This window comes from Henckelia pumila, chromosome 3 (assembly GCF_033568475.1).
Source record: "Henckelia pumila isolate YLH828 chromosome 3, ASM3356847v2, whole genome shotgun sequence".
Lineage (NCBI taxonomy): Eukaryota > Viridiplantae > Streptophyta > Magnoliopsida > Lamiales > Gesneriaceae > Henckelia > Henckelia pumila.
Genome location: NC_133122.1, coordinates 105,963,726 through 105,986,616, shown reverse-complemented (window position 1 = coordinate 105,986,616; position 22,891 = coordinate 105,963,726). Strand labels below are relative to the sequence as shown.

Genomic DNA, 22,891 nt, shown 5'->3' with positions numbered 1-22,891 from the left:
TGCTATTAAAGGTTTTTACTTGTTTAGTCTCTAGGCTCACTATGCTTGTTTGGTGCAGGTTCTTACGTTGAGATCGAGGGGCGAGACACTTGAGGGAATTGCAACGTGGCAAAACACGATACCCTCCGACCTATGCTAGCTTTTCGCTTAAATGTTATTTTTATGTAAATTGGATGTAATGTATTTTGTTTAAAGATCATGAGTATATTTAGAAAATTTTAGAAATTGAGGATGCTTTATCCATTATTTCCGCACTTCAAATTTTTACTGTTTTATTGTCTAGCTATGTTTTATTGTACAACTATATTTATTAAATATGTAGGGATAAACACGAAATTTGGTGTTCTTCTTCAGTATTATTCTTGATATTTTGTATAAGGCCATACGTGTGTCGAGGTTACGTCGTCGTAATTTAAAATTGAAATTAGAAGAAGAGAGTCTCTCTTGCACAACAACATTTGTTGATGGGTATTGTGTGTTTTGATTAGAGAAGAGTGAAGAAATGGGGTCTGAGGGGGAGAACGGCCATCTGAGCTCGCGGATTCTGGCATCTTGGCTGATCGGAGGTCTGGTGATTGCGGTCTCGTTGCTAGGTTTCAACTTTGCGCTGCCCAAGAATCGCAAGAAGAGGCCGGTAAGGGTGTATATGGATGGCTGCTTCGACATGATGCATTACGGCCACTGCAACGCCCTTCGCCAGGCTCGAGCCCTCGGCGATCAATTGGTCGTCGGTGTTGTAAGTGATGCTGAAATTATTGCCAACAAAGGCCCTCCGGTCACGCCTCTTAGTGAGAGGTCTCGCTTCAGCTTCCCCTCTTCCTTTCCTCTCATTTCATACTTTCTTGCTTGATTTTTTCGAAGATTTTGCATTATGTTCACCTTCTTTGCATGTGCACCCAATTTCTTGCGTTCTGTGTGATTATCGATTCTGTATGGTTGCTTGATTGCTTTGCACTTGAAATTAATGAAGGTTTGTCTATATCCATTATTGCTACATAGTTTTCCTTCTTTACTAGGTCGCTCGCTATGTGGTTTCTTTTATTTTGTTAGCTCATTGATTCAGTCCAATAGCTTTTGTTGGTCAATCTCACAGAGTGACCTTCTGCAGTGCAGCTTTTCTAACCAACACCTCCACTTTGTGATTTTACTTGTCATAGGATGATCATGGTAAGTGGTGTAAAATGGGTGGACGAAGTTATTCCTGATGCTCCATATGCTATCACTGAGGATTTCATGAGGAAACTGTTTGATGAGTACAATATCGATTACATTATCCATGGGGATGATCCCTGCATTCTTCCAGATGGGACTGATGCTTATGCCCTCGCCAAGAAGGTTGGGCGGTATAAACAGATTAAGCGCACTGAAGGGGTCTCAAGTACTGACATTGTTGGTTCGTTCTTGCAACTTCTCATGGATTTAGTGGCATGTGATGTGACTATTCCATTAATATTTTTCCAAATCAATATATATACATACATATATGGATTAAGGGCACAGCGGAAGGTCTAATTTTATATAGTGGTTTTCCAAGAGAAACTATTTGTCACACAGTGATGCCACTTCTCAGCAATCACTCTTTTAGCGCTTGTGTTAGGAGACAACCTGTAACGTTATATTTTTTGGTCAATTCTAAAACTTAAACATTCGACTCCCGGACGCTGTTCATGTAGTTGTCCAAAAATTAAAGTAGTTTTTTGTGGCTTTGCATAATAGGTCGTATGCTTCTCTGTGTGAGAGAGAGGTCAACCGGTGGCAGTCATAACCACTCTTCTCTGCAAAGACAATTCAGCCATGGCCATAGCCACAAATCTGAAGATGGTGGATCTGGTAGTGGAACAAGAATATCTCATTTTTTACCTACATCTCGCAGGATTGTCCAATTTTCCAATGGAAAGGTACTATAATTTACCAAGGAGTGCCTTCCACATAAAACAAATGTTACATTCTATCTATACACACATTTGCAGGATCAATTTGAAAACTAGCCAAAGAAATGTTGCTCTAGCTATTGATGAAGTTCTCTATATTACCAAAATAGTTCCTAAATTCTTTCTTCAGAGTAAGCAATATCTTTTCTTTGCCTTCAACCATTCTTGCTTTTCTCTGTCCATAAAAACAAAAAAGACTTCATACTTCCATTTTCCTTATCCAACAATCTGTTTTTTCTTGTATGAGCTCCAACAAAGCAAAACTTTTCATTCTAAATGGCATTATCCATTAGCCAGTATGGACCAAGCTGTAGTTTACCTGTTGTATCGAGAAATTATTCGGATAGACTGAATTCACCCAAATTATAAGTGAAAAATGGTAGCTCATAATTCTACTTGTTTTTGTACACAATTTGCTTCATCCATTTAATTTCCCTGCTGCATTCATTTCTAGCTTTGAATTTCACCTTGACTGATATGTTGAGATCCTGACTTTAAGGTAACACGTGTCTTCATTCTGTATTGCATGCTTGATGATATTTAGTTCGACTTTGACTGCAATGTTCAATGATGTTGTTTAATATCTAAATTTTATGACTTTTGACTTTTCAGGGTCCTGGACAAGATGCTCGAATAGTTTATATAGATGGTGCATTTGATCTATTCCATGCTGGACATGTTGAGGTGCGTGATTGTATAACTTGCTTTGTCATTTGATTGTGGATAACAATGGTGAAATGAGCATGCATCCTGAATAGTGTTTGATGGCCCGTGGCCGACACTTATGGCTATTTATTTTCCAACTATTGGTTATATCTTCCTGCCCTTTTGTTTTCAATCTGTCTTCAGTTTTATTTTTTATGCACTTGAAGAGCTTGTTTATGCTTTTAGAAAATTTCATATCCCCCGACCCCCATCATGCCTACAGTAATGCATAAAATCTAATAAAAGTGATGGTTTCCTTACCAAGGTTTTTCCTTGTTTACTCTGTATACTCATATTTACAGATACTTAGGCTTGCCCGAGGACTTGGCGACTTTCTGCTTGTTGGTATCCATACCGACCAAACTGTCAGGTGGAAACATTTCTCAAATGTTTATATTTTTGCCTCTCCCAATTGTCCTTTTCCTTGTGTGAATGTGATTTTCTATCTCGTATTTCACTAAGTTCATGATGTTAGGTGCCTTAGGAAAGGGCACACTATAGCTCAAGGCTATCTTATCATGCCATTCTATAAAAATCAGAATCTACATTCCTGGAAAAATGCACTTAACGTCTTAGTGAATTTTGTTTTGTCTACTTAGAGAGAACCTTGTATCAGGTTCCCTAAATTACCTTCAGTTCCTCCCAATGAAGGCCCCTGTTCATTTCTTAATCTGTGTCAGCAGATTGATATTCCATTTCACATCAATATTTCCCTAATCTCTGTTTCTGGAAATGAAGTTGCTCGTAGTAAGAACACGTCGCTTGCTCAAGATGCTTTATATTTTTGAGTGGCTAGCTTCAATTAATTAACATGGCAATTTCTATTTTCTGTTTGAAGGTTTTACACGTACTCGTGTCGTTTTTCCATATATATTGGTTCCATTTGTTTAAGAGTTATGTTTATTTTTCTCCATGTTCCTGATATAATTTATTTTTTTAAACAATATAATCCATTCATTCTCAGTATGTTAGCATTAATACAAGGTAGGTGATGTATGGGGACTGGATCTTGTTATCATTAATTGCGTGTCTAGTCTTGTCATCATTCTAATCTTATACCTTGTGGCCTCGAAATGTGGTGTGGATATGTATCTTTTGAGGCAGGTTGTGAGTCTCATCTGGCTTCAACCTTTAAGCTTTATTTGATGTTTTCTGTCTGATGCTTGAATGGATAATTTCAGAAATAGTGGAAAGTGAAAGAAGTAAATCCATTCTCTTGTCTGCCTGGCTTTTGTCTTGGGTCACTTCTTTAATGTTATAGGGTTTCGGGAAGCTCCTGAAGTTAAATTCTGAATCTTAAATTCTTAATAAATCTTTTTAGCAGTTGTTGATCTAATGACAACCCCAATTTCCTTTAATTGTCTTTATTTTTTTGTCGTTAGCTGAAGCCATATAAAAAAATGGTCATTATTATTATACAACTGGAGGGATATATTATGACATATTGCCATTGTCACGTTCTGCAGTGCAAATAGAGGAGCACACCGTCCGATTATGAATCTCCACGAACGAAGCTTAAGTGTTTTGGCATGTCGCTATGTGGATGAAGTCATAATTGGTGCTCCATATGAGGTTTCGAAAGATATGGTGAGTATGGTTTATCATAATCTTGATAAATAGTAATCTTAATTGAAAGTATTTTACTCTATTGTGGCTAATGTTGATTGAAGGTTAATAAGAAAACAAGGGTCTTCTAAAGAAAACAATGAGACCACCTGAGTTGGAATTGAAGAAATGAGAAAGGAATGGAATAAGATTAATTTTAATAATCTAATCACTTTTCAATTAAAACATAAAAATAATAGTTATTTGAGAAGTTATATCATCATTACCAGCCCTCAAACGCATATGTTGTGTGCGTGAAGTAATAAATAATATAATAATTTTTTACTATAACTAATGTGAAGAAAAATTATTTTTATCTAATAAGAAGAAATTAAAATTAAAATACACTTAAAAGATGATGAATTATTTAAAATATAATTTCAAAAATAATTGCCTATTTTTCCCTAAAATAGGAGTAAAAGTTAGTAAAAAAGAGTTATTTTATTAAAACCATAAGGTTTCACCAATAAAATTGTATGATGACATTGTAATTACCAATTAATTGAAATAGCTATACTATAGAGTCTCTACTTTAATTATATTTAATTCAATTATATAGTATAGATGATATAATATGATATAGATTGTTATTATTATAATATAAAGTTATTTTTATTTTATAAGTATATTAATATTAATACTCCATCCGTCCCAATTATATTGTCCACGTTTCCTTTTTTGTTTGTTCCAAATATATAGTCATACACCATATTTAGTAATACTTTTTTACACTTCTTTACTGATATACCCCTATTAACTACACCTTGAAAATTGTGCAATCATTTTTTAATACATTAAATAGGGATAAAATAGGAAGTTTATATAAAATTTACTTTCCCAATAAATTTTTCTTAATTCGTGTGAAAATTAAAACAAGACAACATATATGGGACGGAGGGAGTATTAATTTTATATAATAATTAATTATTATTATTATTTGTTTTTGAAAACATAGTTATTTAGGGCGCAAGGCGCACAAAAGTGCTAGGTTCCATATTTATTATTCGGTTTTGGAAATAGATAATAATTATTGTTTCATTTATTTAAAATAAGTTTGTCGCAATAAATTATTAATAAATAATATTTATTTTTTGTTCCATATTTATTTACTTTTATTTATTATCATTGTCATTATTTAATTAGTATTATCATCATAATTATTAATTATAATTTTTTGTACAATATTAATTAATAATGATTATTATTCTTGTTGATTATAATAATAATAAGAATATTATTATCACTATTCATTAACACGGCAATACCAAATACGCTATGGTTTAGGTAGGCTAAAATAAATAGAAGAGAGAAATTTTTTGCAAAACTAGAAGAATAGGGAGTGGGGATAGCTACAACCTTCTAAAATGAGTGGAATGACTATCCAAATGAATATGGGAACAACCATTGCCATGGAATTCCCATGGCTTTGCAAACATTGATATAGGGAAGAGTTAGGAATGTCATTCCATTTCAACTTCATTCCCTCCTACCACGTATGACCTGAATATGGATTAGATTTCCTTGGCTAGTCTTTAGAAAAGATTGACAAAAAGGACGTGTAGCCTCTAGTCTTGCCATATTGCTTGTTTGGCTTGGGAGGGAGATAGATAATACTCCATTTAGCTTAGGCAAAACTTAGTAGTTGGCGGTCCAGCCATCCCTTTGCTAATTTACTATGACTTGCACTGTGCTTGGATTCCTTGATAGACAATATTTGGAGAGCACCTAGAACGTAATGCAGCGAAACCAAAATCAGCATTTTCTAGCTTGTTGTGTAGCTAATGCTCTCCGAGCTTCTGCAAGACCGATGTTTTTCATGTCCGTGCCATTTCTTCGATTGAATAAGAATGTCATTAATGAAGATCACATCAAGTTGATCTAGATATTCTCTTAACAATGCCATTCATCAGGTTTTGGAAAATTGTCAGCACATGGGTTAAACCAAAAGGCGTCACATGGACTTCGTAATGATCATATCAAGTCCTGAGTGTATTCTTCAGCATATCTTCTTTGTGATATCTGCAATTGATGATACCATAATCGTGCAACAATATTCGAATACATGGATATCTCTTGCAGTTGGTTGAACAGGTCATCTGTCCAAGGCTTTGGGCATTTTTATTATCTGTTTCCTTGACGGTATGATGGTAATCTATGCGCAACTTCATTGTCCCATCAGTTTTCTCTACAACTAGGATCTGTGCTTGATTGGTGATATGCTGGGTTCCGTGTATTCTTTGTTTAGCAAATCCTAGAGCTGCATCTTTAGTTCCTTCAGTTCTTTCTACAAATAAAATAAAAATAGTAAAAATAGTAAATAAATTCATGAAACAAAATACAAACCCTAAATCAATTTCACCCACTTCCTCTATTTCTCATATTTCCAAATCTTCCTCTCCATGAAACCATCTTTGAATTCTAGCTTTGAATTTTCAAGATGCTTATATTTTAATTTTTTTGAATATCGAACTTAACCTATTATTGAAGTTAGAACTTTTGAAAAATTTTTAGTTACGAATATACATTAAAAAGAGATTTCTCAAACTTTTATTATTTTAATTATTGATGAGTTTGAAATCATGAAACACCGATCAAAATTTTAAAAGGTTAAACATGATAAATAATTAATAAATAATGATTTTGTATGTGTTTTGTTACATAACTTTTTTATGTGTTTTGTTACTTAATTTTTTGTATCACTAACCAGATTACAATTATTAAAACATTATTTTTTTGTTGTTTTTCATAAACTTGATTTTTTCAGAAACTTTTATGGTTGAAGCATTGAGAACTTCTGTTTGAGTGTTTTGTACCCTGTTCTCCTAATTTTAGGTAACTTATTTTTTCATAAATGGTTTTTGATTTTAATTTGTATTAAATTAGAACTATCTTTTACAATTACCTTTTTGTTAGAATATATGGGCTGGTAGCGCTTAGTCGTGTCACGTCCAAATTAACTCAACTCAAATCAAATTAATAAATATGTAGTAGCGACAGTAGGGATTGTTCCCACGAGGAAGGTGAAATTTATTGTGTTCCTAAAAATAAATAAGAAAGAGGGTTTTTATATTTGAAATTAACTTCTAAAAATTAAAAGCAAATTGTTAAGAACGATGCACACTTCGAGTCTGTGCGAAACTCCTTCAATTTCGTAAATTGCTGTAAAATATTCGATACCTTCCAATTGCTCACATCACCTTCTTTTATATTCATGCTTACAACTGAAAAGAAACAAACTAACAAGAACATAACTGTTTATTGAAACCACAATTGCGTGACTATCCTTCACATGACGTAATCGTGCATCCAATTGGGTTTTCCTCTTCTTCTAGATTCTTCTGGTTCGGTGTTGTTGCCTTCTTCCTTTTCCTCTTCATTTATTGGTGCGGGCTGGTTCTCTTGTTTCTCAATTAGGCCTCTTAAAGCCCAGTCTTTCAATTGTTGGCCCTCTAAGTTGTCATCCATATTAAGTGTGAGTGGGCTATCATTCCCCGTTCCTTCAAAAATGACCTTGTCCTCAAGGTTGAGCTGGTTGTAGATCATACAAAATGTAGAAAAATCTTCCCATGTAGCATCTTCTGGATACCGCCCTGACCATTGAACCAATACCTGGTTAATCTTCCGATTGTTCCTGTTCATGATTCGAGTGGCGAGGATGCAAACTGTAATTAAAAAGTGGGTGATTGCCAACACTGTGCACAGGCAAGGTTGCATCTTTTTCTGGAATATCACCTTTAAAACGTTTGAGTTGAGAGACATGAAAAGTCGGATGAATTCAACTTTCCGGGGGAAGCTCAAGAGTATATGCCACTGGTCCTCTTTGGGCAATTATAGAGAAAGGTCCAAAGAACCTTTTACACAATTTAGAGTGTTTCCTCTGAGCCACAGTACTCTGGCGATAGGGGGCAAGCTTGACTAAGACCAAGTCACCAACTTCAAAATGCTTCTCCTTCCGATGCTTATCAGCTAATTGTTTCATTCGTTGCTGGGCTTGTTGTAAGTGTGTCCGTAGCCTCTTTAAAATCTCATCTCGTTCTAATAAGAGTTCTTCAACCGCAGCGATTGGTGTACTGCCCCTTAGGTAAGCTGGGATGGCAGGAGGAGATCTCCCATAAACCACCTGAAAAGGAGAAATGCCGAGGCTGGAATGAAAGCTGGTGTTGTAGTTATACTCGGCCCATCCCAAGAAAGAGACCCAAGCGGTTGGTTTATCAGCTGCAAAAGCCCGCAGATACTGCTCTAGACAACGGTTGAGTACCTCCGATTGTCCATCGGTTTGGGGATGTTACGCGGAGCTCATCCGAAGCTTGGTTCCCATGAGTTCAAATATCTTTTTCCAAAAGAGGCTTGTGAAAATAGGATCTCTGTCTGATATAATGGAGCGAGGAATGCCATGGAGCCGAACCACAGTGGAGCAAAATACCTCTGCCACTTGATGAGCAGTGTGTGAAGTCGGTAGTGGGCTAAAATGGGCATATTTGGAGAATCGATCGACGACCACTAATATTGCTGTATTCCCCTTTGATGATGGTAATCCGATGATGAAATCCAAGGCAACGTCTTCTGTTACGGACAAACACTTATAGGCCCAAGCACTGATGAGGGAGGGCCAACAATACAGGCCCAACAAGATAGACCAAAAGTTCAGAAAGTATATCAAAGAAGGCCCAAGAAACATATGGGAAGAGACGGGTAGAGTGTATGCATGTGCAGGGGGATAAAAGGGGAGTGGAGAGATGCAGTGAGGCAGATTGTTGGTTGTTACGTGAGTCTAGCATTGCTAGGGCAAGAGGGTTCTTCCCTCTTGAGTGGAGCAGTAGGAGAGTCATTTCTTTTGTTCCTTTCTTATTCTGCAAGTTTACTGGATTTAATATTATTGTTATTTTTGATATTGCTGAGATTCATCTTCATTATACCGTGTATTTTCAAGATAGAACTCTTGGGGTTCTATCATCTTCCCACACTTGTTCAGGTACATCAGTGGGTTGCAATAATCCAAATGGCTTCTCAGTGGAGTACTTGGTGGTTTGACACACCCAGCACTGGGCCACGAAGCTCTTCACATCTTGTCTCATGCCCTTCCAATAAAAATTTGATGACAGGCGCATGTATGTGCGTTTGACGCCACCGTGCCCTCCCACCGGGGAATCATGGAATTCACGCAACATCATAGTTTTTAGCAAAGAATCCTGCCCCAAGACATATTTCCCTTTATATAGGATAACCCCATTCCATACCAAGTAGTTAATGGTGTTGTCGGGGTCATCCCGCAACTGGTTGTGGAGTGCTAATAGATCGGTTAGAGTTTGATTCTCATGCTGTAGAGTGTCCATGAATAAGAACTCGGGTTGCGAGAGAGCAGCAAGTAGAGTTGGTCTTACCCCCTCTTCGTCATCCTCATGCATTCGAGACAATGAGTCAGCGGCAGAATTCTCCTTGCCTGGCTTGTATTCAATGGTGAAGTGATACCCAATCAATTTTTTTAAGTAGTACTGCTGCTCTGGGGTTTGGATGATCTGACGCATCAGCTCCTGCAGACTTTGGTGGTCAGTGCGGATAATAAAAGTGCGCCCGAGTAGGTATTGTCTCCATTTGGCTACTGATTCTGTCACAGCATACAATTCTCGAACATAGGTGGATGCCGCCTGCATCCGTGGTCCCAACTTCTTACTGAAATAGGAGAGAGAATGCCCCCCTTGCATCAACACCCCACCAATTCCCACTTTCGAAGCATCGGTCTCTTTTACAAAGCTTTGAGTGAAATCTGGAAGACTGAGGACCGGGGTTGTTGTCATGGCCTTCTTGAGCTGATCGAAAGCCTTGGTAGCCTCTGGAGTCCACAGAAAAGAGTCTTTCTTGAGGAGTTCGATTAGTGGGGCAGCTAAGGTGGCATAATGGTATATAAACCGTCTGTAATACCCAGTGATTCCCAGAAAGCCCCGTAACTGTTTCAAGCTATGAGGTTGTGGCCATCGTGTCATCACTTTAATTTTTTCTGGATCTGCCAACACTTTCCCTGCTGTTACCAAGTGTCCAAGGTATTCAACTGTCGATTGGAAAAACTGACATTTGGATTGCTTAGCAAGGAATTGGCCTTTTAACAAGAGTTCCAATACCAACCGGAGATGCTCCAGATGATCCTGCTCATGCTTGCTATAGACTAAGATATCGTCAAAGAATACAATCACAAATTTTCTCAAATATGACCGGAATACCTCGTTCATAGCTGCTTGAAATGTTGATGGAGCATTGGACAGTTCGAAAGGCATCAAGACAAATTCATAGTGGCCCTCATGGGTGCGGAAAGCAGTTTTGTGGATGTCCCGACTGTTCATCCGGATTTGGTAATATCCAGCCCGTAAATCCAATTTGGAGAAAACCTGTGCACCGCCCAACTCATCCAGTAGCTCATCAATGGTAAGAATGGGGAAAAGATCCTTGATGGTGACTGCATTTAAAGCGCGATAGTCTACACAAAAGCGCCATGCTCCATCCTTCTTTTTAACAAGCAGGACCGGTGAGGAGAATGGACTAGTGCTGGGCCTGATGAAACCCTGATCGCTGAATTCCTTAACTATCTTCTCAATTGAATCCTTCTGATAATAGGGATAACGATAAGGGCGCACGTGTACTGGTGGTGTTCCTGGGCACAAGTGAATGCGGTGATCGATGGGACGGTATGGAGGAAGAGCGGTGGGTTCCTGAAAAACCGCATGATAATTGTTCAATAAAGCCTGCCCTTCTGCTGGAATCAGACCTGTCCCATCGCTTTGTTGTACACTTGGTTCACCTCCTCTTGCTAGTGTATCACTTCGAACTTCAGTGAGGGTGTAGAGGGCACTAATGGAATCTTGTTGCAAGAGCACACACAGTCTGTTGTAGGAGATGGGTGTCGATGGAGTAAGTTTGTTCCCTACTAAGCAGACCTTCTCCCCTTGCCATGTGAACTCCATAGTGAGGGCCTCATGGTCATGTAAACAAGGGCCCAATGTCCGAAGCCACTGCATCCCTAATACAATGTCTAACCCCCAAATTGGTAGCACATAAAGATCAACGCGAAACTCATGTCCTTGCAAAACTAAAGGCACTTGAGAGCACACCTTGTCACACCACAAGTACTGGCCATTGCCCATGTAAACTCGGAATCGGCGAGACTCCGTAAAAACCAGCCCCAGCCTCTCGATCAACCCTTCTTGCACAAAATTATTGTGGCTGCCGGTGTCGATTAATACCTCGACTGGAGTTTGTTGAAAATTTGCAGTAATGCAGAAGATGCGTGGGGCGGCGGAGCTAGTCAGTGTATGCAAACTAACCTCAGTGACGCCTTCATCGAGCTCTGGGAATGTTTTGTCCCCATAGACATCCACGCCTAATGGGTATTCATCCAAGTCATCCCCTAGTAAAACCATGACTCGATTTTTGCAGAGATGGTGTGCATTAAACTTCTCATCACAATTGAAACAGAGTCCCTTTTCCCTTCTTTCTTTCATTTCGGCAATGGTGAGCCTCTTGATGGGCAGCTTAGGGGGGGTGTTTGGTTGGGATCGCCCCTCAGTCATCCCAAGATCCATTTTCTCCCCTGGTGCCTTGTTAGTTGGTGGAGACAGAAGGACCGTTGAGTTAGGAGTCATGCCTCCTGCCCGCAATACTCCTTTGAGATCATTATTCCTGTCTTCAAATAGTTGAGCTTTGTTCATGGCCTCGGTGAGACTCGTAGGTGGATGGATTAGCAGCTCCCGTCGAATCTCAGGTTTGAGGCCCCAGATAAAAAAATTGAGAAACAAGGTTTCATCAACCCCTTCAATCCTATTCATCAAACATTCAAACTCAGTGCGATAGTGGTTCACACTCCCCGTCTGAAGCAACTTCGCAATTTTCCCCAATGGGTCGTCATAGACCGAAGCTCCAAAACGATCCCGAATACCTTGCACGAAGTGATCCCATGTAAGAAGGGAACCATTCCGGTCCATCCACTGATACCAAGAGCTAGCTTCCCCGTCTAAATGAAAGGCTACCACCTGTAAACGAATCGCAGGTGGGGTGGTGTGTAAGGTAAAGTATTTCTCCACCTTGTAGATCCAGTCATGAACCCTTTGCCATTGAAGCGGGGAAAAGAAAACTTGAAACCTCGCAGGTGGTCAGAGAGCTCAGCCCCAAAACTTCCCCCCTTCTTGCTGCTCTCCCCATTAAAACGAATAGAGTGCGTTGGGGGTGCTTTGTCCTGGGAAAGATCGGTGACCATCTTTTGCAATTGACCGAAAAGTTGATCCATAGAACCCATGTATTGCTCCTGCACCTTGGTGTAAGTCAGCAACTGGGATTCAGAGTGAGTTTTGAAATTAGTTTCCAATTGCCGCATGGCTTCGGCGACCTCTTCATTCCGCATCGTGAGAGAACGAGAGCACCAAATGTTAAGAACGATGCACACTTCGAGTCTGTGCGAAACTCCTTCAATTTCGTAAATTGCTGTAAAATATTCGATACCTTCCAATTGCTCACATCACCTTCTTTTATATTCATGCTTACAACTGAAAAGAAACAAACTAACAAGAACATAACTGATTATTGAAACCCCAATTGCGTGACTATCCTTCACATGACGTAATCGTGCATCCAATTGGGTTTTCTTCTTCTTCTTCTAGATTCTTCTGGTTCGGTGTTGTTGCCTCTCTTTCAATTGTTGGCCCACTAAGTTGTCATCCATATTAAGTGTGAGTGGGCTATCACAAATAAAAATAAATTTTGTTAACTAGCATGCAAGACTGAAAATTTAATTTTACTAATCAAAAAATAAACAAGATTTGGTATCGGTCGACTGCGCCCTTGAAGTTTATTCACTCGATCATCGATTCTCTAAAAATAATTAAATTTAATTTGAATATTCATCATTGAAATATCAATTTCTATCTCACCTTAATCTTAGTTAATTAGACACAAGCGTTCTAAATTAACCCTTATCAATAAATCAACCAAGATGTAAGCGATTAAGATTTAAATCCAAGGTAGCATTCAAACTAGTGAGATTGATGAATCTAGGCAACATAAACACAAGCGGTTATATTTAATCTATTCAAGTGATGTTCCTACGAATTAATAAATTCAAAAGCAGAAATTATTAATTATAGTTGCTTCGTAAATTAGATAAATCAAACAATTACGAATTTGATATCTAATTTAGCTTTAGATTGTATAAAAATCATTAGGTGATCAAGCTAATAATTAAACACACAAGCATATCAAATAAATCTGAACAACTCTTGATACTCAAATAAAAAATTCAAACGATGAACGTGTATCAAAATCTCACGAGAAAATAAAACTTCAAGGTATCGTCTTCCTCAACCAAGAATTAAAACTTAGCCACTAAAATTCATGAAATCTCTAGAAAAATTGAAGAAATAAATTAAATCTAAAAATAAAGAGAGAAAAACCTAGCCGCCAAAGAGTTTCTTCAGTGTTTTCACGTCCAAAAGATAATAAAAATCGAGTTTTAGATGATATTTAAGGTCTAGAGTCCTTCCCAACCAAGTTTCCTCTTCAAAATATAATTTTCCTTATTTGCGTCGAGCTCGAGTGGATGAAAATCTCGCTCGAGCGCCCTTCTGATTTTCACCTTTTTCTACTAATTTCTTCCATCTTTTGCTCCATTCTCCTCATTTTCCTATATCAAATCACAACCAATGATTAGTGACTATAAAACCAATTTCATCGCTCAAAATGCACCTAATCATCACAATTTAATCCAAGTAAACATAGAAAAATATGGACATATCATGGGCAAATGTTGTAATGGCTCATATTTTGTGCATCTATGTCAATTACTATATCTACAATTTTTTTGGCAATAGTTATCTTAAAAAAATTCATTTTCGCCTCTCTTAATTCATTTTTCTAGCCCCATCCCAGCAACTATATCTCCTTCAACAACATCAGCAGCCTGCTCATTATGGAGTGTGTAGACTTTTACTTAAGCTCCCCCTTGAGCCATGTACGCATGTGTGGAAATGGGTGATTCCCCGCTGATCTTCGTGTTAGTCAGTGTTCTAAATGGTCGAGGCGGCCGCCTAGGAGGTAGGCGGCCCTCGACCGCCCGCCTTTTTCTAAAACGGTCTCTGTAGGCGGTCCGGGGCCATCCGGCGGGCGAGCAGGCGGGCGAGGCGGTGAATGATTTTAAAATCCAGTCAACTATCAAAGTCAAATTAATTTAAAAACCAGTCAAAATCAATCAATTCAAAAAATCCTAGATATAATAAAAACACCTCTCTCTTTTGTATTTATTTTTGGTTTTATGTTTTCTCCATCATTAGCCACCACCTGCCTCAAATCGCCTCCCACCTTACGCCGCCGCTACTGCCATTAGCCACCACCTTAATTGTCTAGTTAGTTTGCATTTATTTATTTATTTGCACTTTGTTTAGATTGTATTATATTATATTAAGCATCTTTATGCATAAACTTTATTTAATTACACAGAAATTATGATTATTTGTAATTACATTGCATGATTATATATAATTACCTATAAAAAAATTGCTATAAAAATTCAACTGCCTAGGCACTGCTTGGGAACCGCCTAGGCGACCGAGGCGGTAGGCGGTAGGGGTCACTGACCGTCCTGCCACCGCCTCCCGCCATTTACTACATTGGTGCTAGTTTTGGCTGCTCCTCGATAATCCACATGTGACAATCTTTGGTTAGGTGCAATCTCTAATCATATAGCTTTGAGCCTTTTCTCTCCACAATTAAAATAGGCTCCAACCCTCCAACCATTCTTTAGCGCTGGTTACTGGTATGGATGCTCCCACTGCGGTCACACTTATTTTTTGCCTATTATCCCATACATATTCTCAATGCTCAATCGAACTAGACGCAGATGTAACCCAGTCCTCTTTAAGGAAGAATGTCGGGTGAAAAAATCCATCTTCATGATTGACTCGGTGCTGTGCCAGCACTCCTTGCATGGGTATGGGTGTATTCAATGTGTAAACATTTATCCATAGTTAGAACCCATTGTGGCATTAGTCAAATAAAAATTTACTCCAGAAATTAAAACTGGATAAAAGTCTAATATTCAAATTCACAGACGTAATATATATAAAAGAAAAGGAATAGAAAAATTGCAAATGTTTGAATCTCGAATTCTGCCTGGAATTTTTTATTTTCTCCCCGCTGTTGAGTCCTTGCCGACTAGAGAATTTTAAAGCGCAAAAGGCCCAAGAAAGAAATTAAATTCTTCTATTATATATATACTTTCAATTCCTTAATGTTCGATATTTTTCCGCCCCCTGTAGAATCTTGAAAAATGAGCTCAAAATGTGTTAAGGAGTTCTTTTCTATTATCTTCCCTTTTTATGGTGATTTTTCAAGATTAGACAAGTCAGTAGAATCATGCTTCTATTCTTTGATTTGTGCTTGGTACTTGAGTTTCTCACCTACCTTCTGAAAGCCTTGTGAATATTTGTTAGTTCACGTGAAATCTCGTGCAATACACGGTCGTTGTGTTTATTCATTCTTTAATATCTCAATGGTTGTGGTTCTTGCTCTTTCTTTCTTTGCGTTCAATCATTCTTTAATATCTTGATGTGTGTACGGCATGCAGTTTGGACAAGGAGGGCCATATGATGCCGGATACCAATACTAGTTATTTCCATCAAATCGTGCATGATACACGGTCCTCACACAAAGCATGGTCCTCACATGAAGCATTGCACGGACTCGTGCTTCTTCAGACTCTATACTTGCATTCACACTGTCGTTCTTTTAGTTTCTTCATAATTTTCAAGAATAACATGGTTCTAAAACAATGCTTGTCATTGTTTGTTACTTATTTTTGAATTTGACCATGAGTATGGCACTGGCAATGCTCCCAACTCCTTGGCTCCTTAGTACTCTGGCAGCATATTATTAAAGGAATAAGTTCCTTCACACGGCTAATTGCACCAGCCGTTTTTCTTGCTTTATTGCTTCAATTTTTTTTTCTCTTTCATGCATTATGTCATCCGGCCACAATGCACTACACCATTCCGCACTTCTTTTTGTTGACATCACCAACCATGCATGCGATGATATGTTTGCTTCTTTGTTGGCTTCTTAATTTTACGTTAGTTTCCTCTCTAAACATAGCATTCACTACCCTATACGTGGGACTGTGTTTTGATTCTTGCTCACTTTTTATCCTCCAATTTCAACGGTGTAATCTCGAGAGTTAATCTACACGTCGTTCTCTTTTTTTGACCTTTCATATTCATTTCTTTACCAGTATGCAGTTCACGTGGCAATGATAAAATGAACCAAATAATTGCAACAATTGGATGAATAAAACCAATAAGCACGGCTACGATAAATTAATTGATATAAAACAATATGATTCATACTTATCTGGCGTCAAAACTAATCGTTATTTTTCTTAGTGTAAGTTGTAACATGATCATGCATGTATTGCCACTACTCTAAGCATACTAACTACATACTTAAACAAAATCATTAACCAAATGCATGCTCCAAAGCTCAAATAAAAGACAGGCTACTTCCCGAACGCATTGGCTTTCGACCTTATAACTGCTACAAGGTCCCGGCAGAAGTCCCGCAGAACCTCCGTGCAAAAAGAACTAAAAGACTTAGCCAGGGGAAAACTTTGTAGTTAGCGCTTCAAACTAAGCACTACAAAGTCCTGTAGTTTCTAAAATAGTACTCCGGAAGGCCCTCCAAGAACATATACGACGTAAAGAAGAATCTTTGGTTCATATGCAAATGAGAACTGAAGCCTTTAATTAAAGTAATAAATTCTGAGTCCAACTGCCAAGCTGGTTGACATCGTGTTGATGCTGACACAACTTGGATTGTCCCATCAATGTTTTCATCTCATGGTTGAATCTTGTCCAAGACTTGGAACGTGTCATGCAGTGCAGTACATGTCTCTTCCATCCAATTTACATCTCAGGGATCTAAGTACAGTGTATTGCATGATCTTGTATGGTTTCTTATACAGTGTACGTCTCTTGCTGTTGTCCTTGTCGTCTCATCCGTAAGGGTCAAAGTGAGTTTTCGTGCTTTCTGTTCCGAGTTTGTTCGATCACTCAGTTTGGGGAGTTAATAGAACCCAAGAGATACTTTTAACCTATGATCGTTTTAAAGGTTGTCCTGAGCCAGTTTTTGCACATAAGCATATAATTTTACACTCTTAACAATGAGCTTGGAGTGTTAGGTCGTTGCAAAAATTATAAACAGTTGAGTAAAAATTAATTCATAGAATGTTGTCGACCTAGCTTACGGTTTTGCTGTACAACAGTTCTAGTTTTCTGATGCTTTTGTTTTCATATCATGAAGTATACGGTGTAAAAGAAAATGAATGGTTTAGCCACTTCCACCAATTATGTTTACCGTGAATCCATGTCGAAGTTGTGTCCATGTACAGAGGATGTTTATTCGTTTTTTTTTTAACCCCAAAAATATGTTTGGGGTGGGAAAGGTGGAGAGGGTTAAATGGCTCATTGTGATTAAATATTGGATGACAGATGTTCCATGGCATGCACGCTTGTTTCAGTTTCAATCTCATTCGAAATTCTTGTTTCTGTAGATAACAACCTTCAATATCTCTTTGGTTGTGCATGGAACTGTGGCAGAGGATAATGATTATCAGAAGGTATGTTTCTATTGGAGTCTGCTGATCTCTGTAGGTATAATGTTAGTTACCAAAAGTTGTTTATGGTAGCTGATTTTGTAGGAGGAGAGGAATCCTTATTCTGTCCCAATCAGCCTAGGTATTTCCAAGATCTTGGAAAGTCCTTTGGACATTACCACTAGCACAATAATCAAGAGGATTGTATCAAATCATGAGGCATACCAGGTTTTATTTCTGATATTATTTTAAGAGATGAAAAGAGTTTTATGAAATGTGATTCTTTAACAATGAAGCTTCCTGGTCATTGCGCAGAGACGAAATGAGAAAAAAGCTGAAAGTGAAAGAAGGTATTATGAAGATAAATCCTATGTTTCAGGTGACTGATTGACTCGACAATATTGGAGGTAAACGCATGAAACCATCTATTCTTGCCACAATCCGGTAACTTTTGCAGGTGGTTGCGGACTTCTGGTCTTTATGGATCGAATTTTACCATTTTCAGATTGCCGGTTACTTCGATAAATTGGTGCTAGATGCTGCTGTGGCCTGTGAGCATCGACAGATATTCAAGACAGTTTTTACTGCTGTATAATTTCTTTTATTTTGTTTCCGGCTAGGTTGGAATCTTAGTAGATGCGGTATGTAAACTTTGAGGTAAATTATTGATTTGATTTGCCTCATTTATTCTTTTTTTTTCTTTTTGGGAAGACTAGGAAAATAAAGGCAAGGACAGTTTAGACTTTGTTTCTATAATATAATCCATACATTTTCCTGTGTGTTTTTGTGTGTGTGTGTGTGTGTGTTTTTTTTTTCTTTTAAAGCTGTAGGTTATGAGTGCTAAGAAATTTGAATATGTCAGTGAAACAAAAATAGATTCAACAGTTGAGACTCGTGTTGAAAACGATTTCCTTAAAAAGATTTTGTTTCGTTCTTGGTGCTAACGAAATATGACAATCTTTTACCAAGTTATAACAATTTTTAACTTGTGATAATAACACAATAAATCACAAGTTTCAAACTAGAAAATTTATTAACTCCCTTTGTAGGTAAAGGAGAAACATGATGAATGCAGAATGTGCTTTAAAAATATGATAATCTATATGTAAATATAATGTTTGATTCTAATTTTTAAGTTGTTTGTCTGGTGTCTTTTTGTTCAAAATAACTAAGAAGAACCATCAAAAAAAAGTCAGAAAACTTGAAAAAGAAGTGTATTTTTCGTGAAGAAGTGCTTCAAGCGCCACCATGCTCAGCTCGGGCCGAAGCTTAGGCGCTACTTTTTGGCGCCTAGGCGCTTTCCTTTCCTTTCCTTTTTTTTTTTCGCCTTTCTTCGTTTTCCTTTTTTCCGAGATTCTCTATGCTTAATTTGGTGCCTAGGTGTCACCATGCTAAGACCCAGGTTGAAGCCCAGACGCCACTCTGGCTGTAACACCCGTTATTTTTTCTACGTAAATTCGCATGCATAATTAGGAAAATAATTAATTTAAAATTTATGAATTTGGGTTAAATGATTTTTATGTGTTATTATTTGAATTATATGCATGATTTAAACTTTATTTTAGCATTTAACCCGTAATTATGGAATTTGTGGATTTTTAAGTAAATGTTTTATTTGATTGCATAGACGGGACCGTGGACGAACGAGATTTTGGATTTTCATCCAAAATATTTTATGAGTTTTTAGGAGCCTTAAAATATTATTTTAAGGTATTATTTCATGAAAATTATAGTATTTATTAATATATTTATATATGTGCCCATTTTTAACCAAAATAAATCATTTTAATGACTTATTAATTTTTAAAAATCCCTTAAATTATTATTTCGGGATTTTATGATAATATCAGATTATTTCTTGTATTTAAGAGTTTTAAGTTGTATTTTTATTAATAATATTAACTAATTATTATCCTATGCATAATTTTATTAAAAATGTAACCTAAAATCTACCCAAACCCCTCGTTTAACACCTTAGCCGCCTCCACCCTCTTCCTCCTCCTTCCCCCACGGTTACCAGCAGTAAAACAGCCTCCATAGCCCATCTTTGAAGATTTTTAATCAAGCTTGAAGGTCCGTTCATCCCGGAACATCATCGTAGGCCTCGTTTTGATTCAAATCTTCAACAAAGGCATGTCGAATTCTCTTCTTTAACACCATATAAGCTACATAAATGTATATGCATCAGAAAATTTTGATCTAGCATGTTACATCACGAAATTTTATGAAGTTCTTGCATATTTGCCTAGGATGCTCATGGTTTACATGTTTACTTGCATGAACCTCACATTTTCTGACATGGTGAGGATCTGGGCTGCTGGCTCAACGTTAAAAGAGTGTATCAAGGTCCCTAGGGTCAAGCTAGGTCGGGGTTTGAGGCTGAGATAGGCTGGAAACGAAGCTGCTTTCTTCTGAAGTTCATGGGCGCGCAGATTGGGGTTCTGAGGAAGAAGACATCGTTCTCTTTCCTCAGGCCATGATCTGGGGTGAGGTTTGAAGGTTTTGAACCCTCTAGATGTTGGCTAGGATTGAGAAGTGGTTTCACAGAAAAATACGGCCGGAGTAGGAAGAACGAACGGATTTGGTAGAACTGCTCAGGCCTGCGCATGAGCTGGAAATAGCCTGAGTGTTATGCTTCGTTCTCTTTTATTAGGCCACGGTTTGGACTGATTTTTAGCTTTATGGAAACCTCTAGATGTTGGCTAGAAGTGAGAAGTGGTTTGACGGAAAAAGATGGCCGGAGTAGGGAGAACGATTGGTTTTGGCCGAGTCGCTAACCTGCGTGCGCGAGATCAGTTATGGGTTGGTGTTTGGGTTCGTTCTCCACCTATATTGCATGGTTTGGATTGGTTATTAGCTTTTTGGAAAGGTCTGGAAGTGGGCTAGCCAGTGGGGGATGGTTCTCCGGCCAGGGGTGGCCGTAGCCAGCTGGCAGCAGGCCATAAAGGCCTGCTGCTCGCGGCCAAGAGCAAGAGAGGAGGGGAAGGGGGTCGGGTTGGGCCGGAGGCGGGATGGGCCAGGGATGGGGGGTCCGGGTTGGGTTTGTCGGGTCATGTCATGTTAGTTGGGCCCGGGTCTGGGTTAAGTTAGTTGGGCTCGGGTATTTTTATTTTTAAGTATTAATTAGATTAAGTGGTATTTTTGGGCTAATTCAATTTTTAAAAATTTATTTGGGCTTCTAATTATTTTAATTAGGCCTTAAAATTAGTTATTTAAGTAAGCCCAATAATTTTCATGGGATTGGAAGGCCATGAGAATTATTGGGCGAGACTGTGAATTTTTGGATCTGTCAGTGATTAATATTGTGATTAATTGAGTTATTGGGCTTAAATATTTTATTTGAGCCCAAATATGTTTAAGTATTTTATTTGGGTCAAATTAGGATATTTGGGCTTAAATTAAGTTATTGGATCAGTCTTAGATTTTATGGGCTTAAGTCTAGGGGACCAGCAGTCTGGACAATCCCATGAAAAATAACTAAGTTCGGAATATATATTTAATTTATTTTATGCATAAGTTTATTTTACGTATAAGTATATTTATTATGAAAATTAATTAAATATATATTACAGACATATTTTAAGTGCATGCATACATGAAATATTTTATGATGTGTTAATGATTGAGAATTGAACATGAAAAATATTTTTGATGGAAATTGAAGTGATGTGACAGCACCGAGGTGGTTTACCACCAACATAGAGGTAGTTTACTACCAGCACAGAGGTGGTTTACCACCAGCACAGAGGTAGTTTACTACCAGCATAGAGGTGATTATTCACTGCCAGGTACGTTGGTTCTTTAGACTGATCAGTCGGCACAGTTATTAGTCACATTCATGGATATGGCCATATACCGTTTATGATGATGACATGCTCAATTATGTTATGTATGATTAGTTATGATTTATGTATGGACGGATGATGACAGATGTTTATGATACATTATTTTTAAGATCATGCATGCATGTTCATGTAAGTTATATGTATTAGTATGATTATGTGTTTGCATGATTTTAAACCTTGTTATTATGATATAAAACATATTGGGCCTCTAGGCTCACTACGCTTATATGGTGCAGGTGAGTGTGATGATATAGTTGATGACACGATTGCTCCGACCGGCGGTGAGGGCCTATGAGTTCACACGCAGACGGCACCCGTGACCGATGCTATTCGTATTTTACGTCATGATATTTTATCAGTACTTTAAAAACAAGTTTTCCGCATTTACATATTTATGGTGATATCAAAATATTATTATTATTTTTATTATGTATGCATGGCGTATGGATTATTGTTTTTGGGATTTTATTTTTAGTACTGCATGTTGCAAGGGTTTTACTATATATTTTGACGGTTGAAATATTTCCTTAATATTTATTTAAGTTAGTTGTCAGGTTGTAAATTAAATGTTTAGTTTAAATGTTGTGCATATATGTATGGGCATATATGTATTATTATTATTATTATTAAAAAAAATTTCTAGCATTTTATTAGTCAGAGTCGTTTCACTGGCGCCTCGGTGATATCTTTGTTCTAATTTTTTCCCCTTACCTTCTTCCTTTTACTTCTCCTTTCTTCCGAGCTTCTCTATGCTTAATTTCAATTCATTAACTTCAAAATTTTCCAACAATCTTCCGCATGAATGGACATTATGTGAAAAGAGAGTTTACAAGGTAAGTTATTGCATTAGAAGAGGTAGCTTATAACTTTTAATCTTTCTTAGTAGAATAGGAATTACTAGGCCGTCAAGTGAACATGATGTCTTGAACTTTTTGACCGTTTGTGTAAAACTAGACAACAATACCTACACAACAACTTCCCTTCTTTTATATTGGGTTTATGTGGTTGTGTCTGTTTTGTCCATGGAACACATCTTGGTTTCATAAGTGTTTCTTCGAGACGTTCCGTTCTTACACTTACATAAGTTGTCTCCATATAAGAAATCCTACCATACACTTCCTTTTCCGAGCAAGGAACCATTAAAAGTTCGAAACTTATCCTTACTACATAGGTAGGCTTCCACACTC

General features: G+C 37.6%; 1 protein-coding gene across 1 annotated transcript; it reads left to right on the top strand.

The window, feature by feature from the left end:
* Positions 1–347: 347 nt before the first annotated feature.
* Positions 348–18,631, top strand: LOC140891236 (ethanolamine-phosphate cytidylyltransferase). The gene is made up of 10 exons (XM_073299620.1): positions 348–795; positions 1,158–1,393; positions 1,717–1,898; positions 2,544–2,615; positions 2,939–3,006; positions 4,103–4,223; positions 17,818–17,883; positions 17,965–18,087; positions 18,175–18,266; positions 18,365–18,631. The coding sequence occupies exons 1-9, from the start codon at positions 503–505 to the stop codon at positions 18,244–18,246; spliced, it is 1,233 nt and encodes a 410-aa protein (XP_073155721.1). The 5' UTR covers positions 348–502; the 3' UTR covers positions 18,247–18,266; positions 18,365–18,631.
* Positions 18,632–22,891: the final 4,260 nt, after the last annotated feature.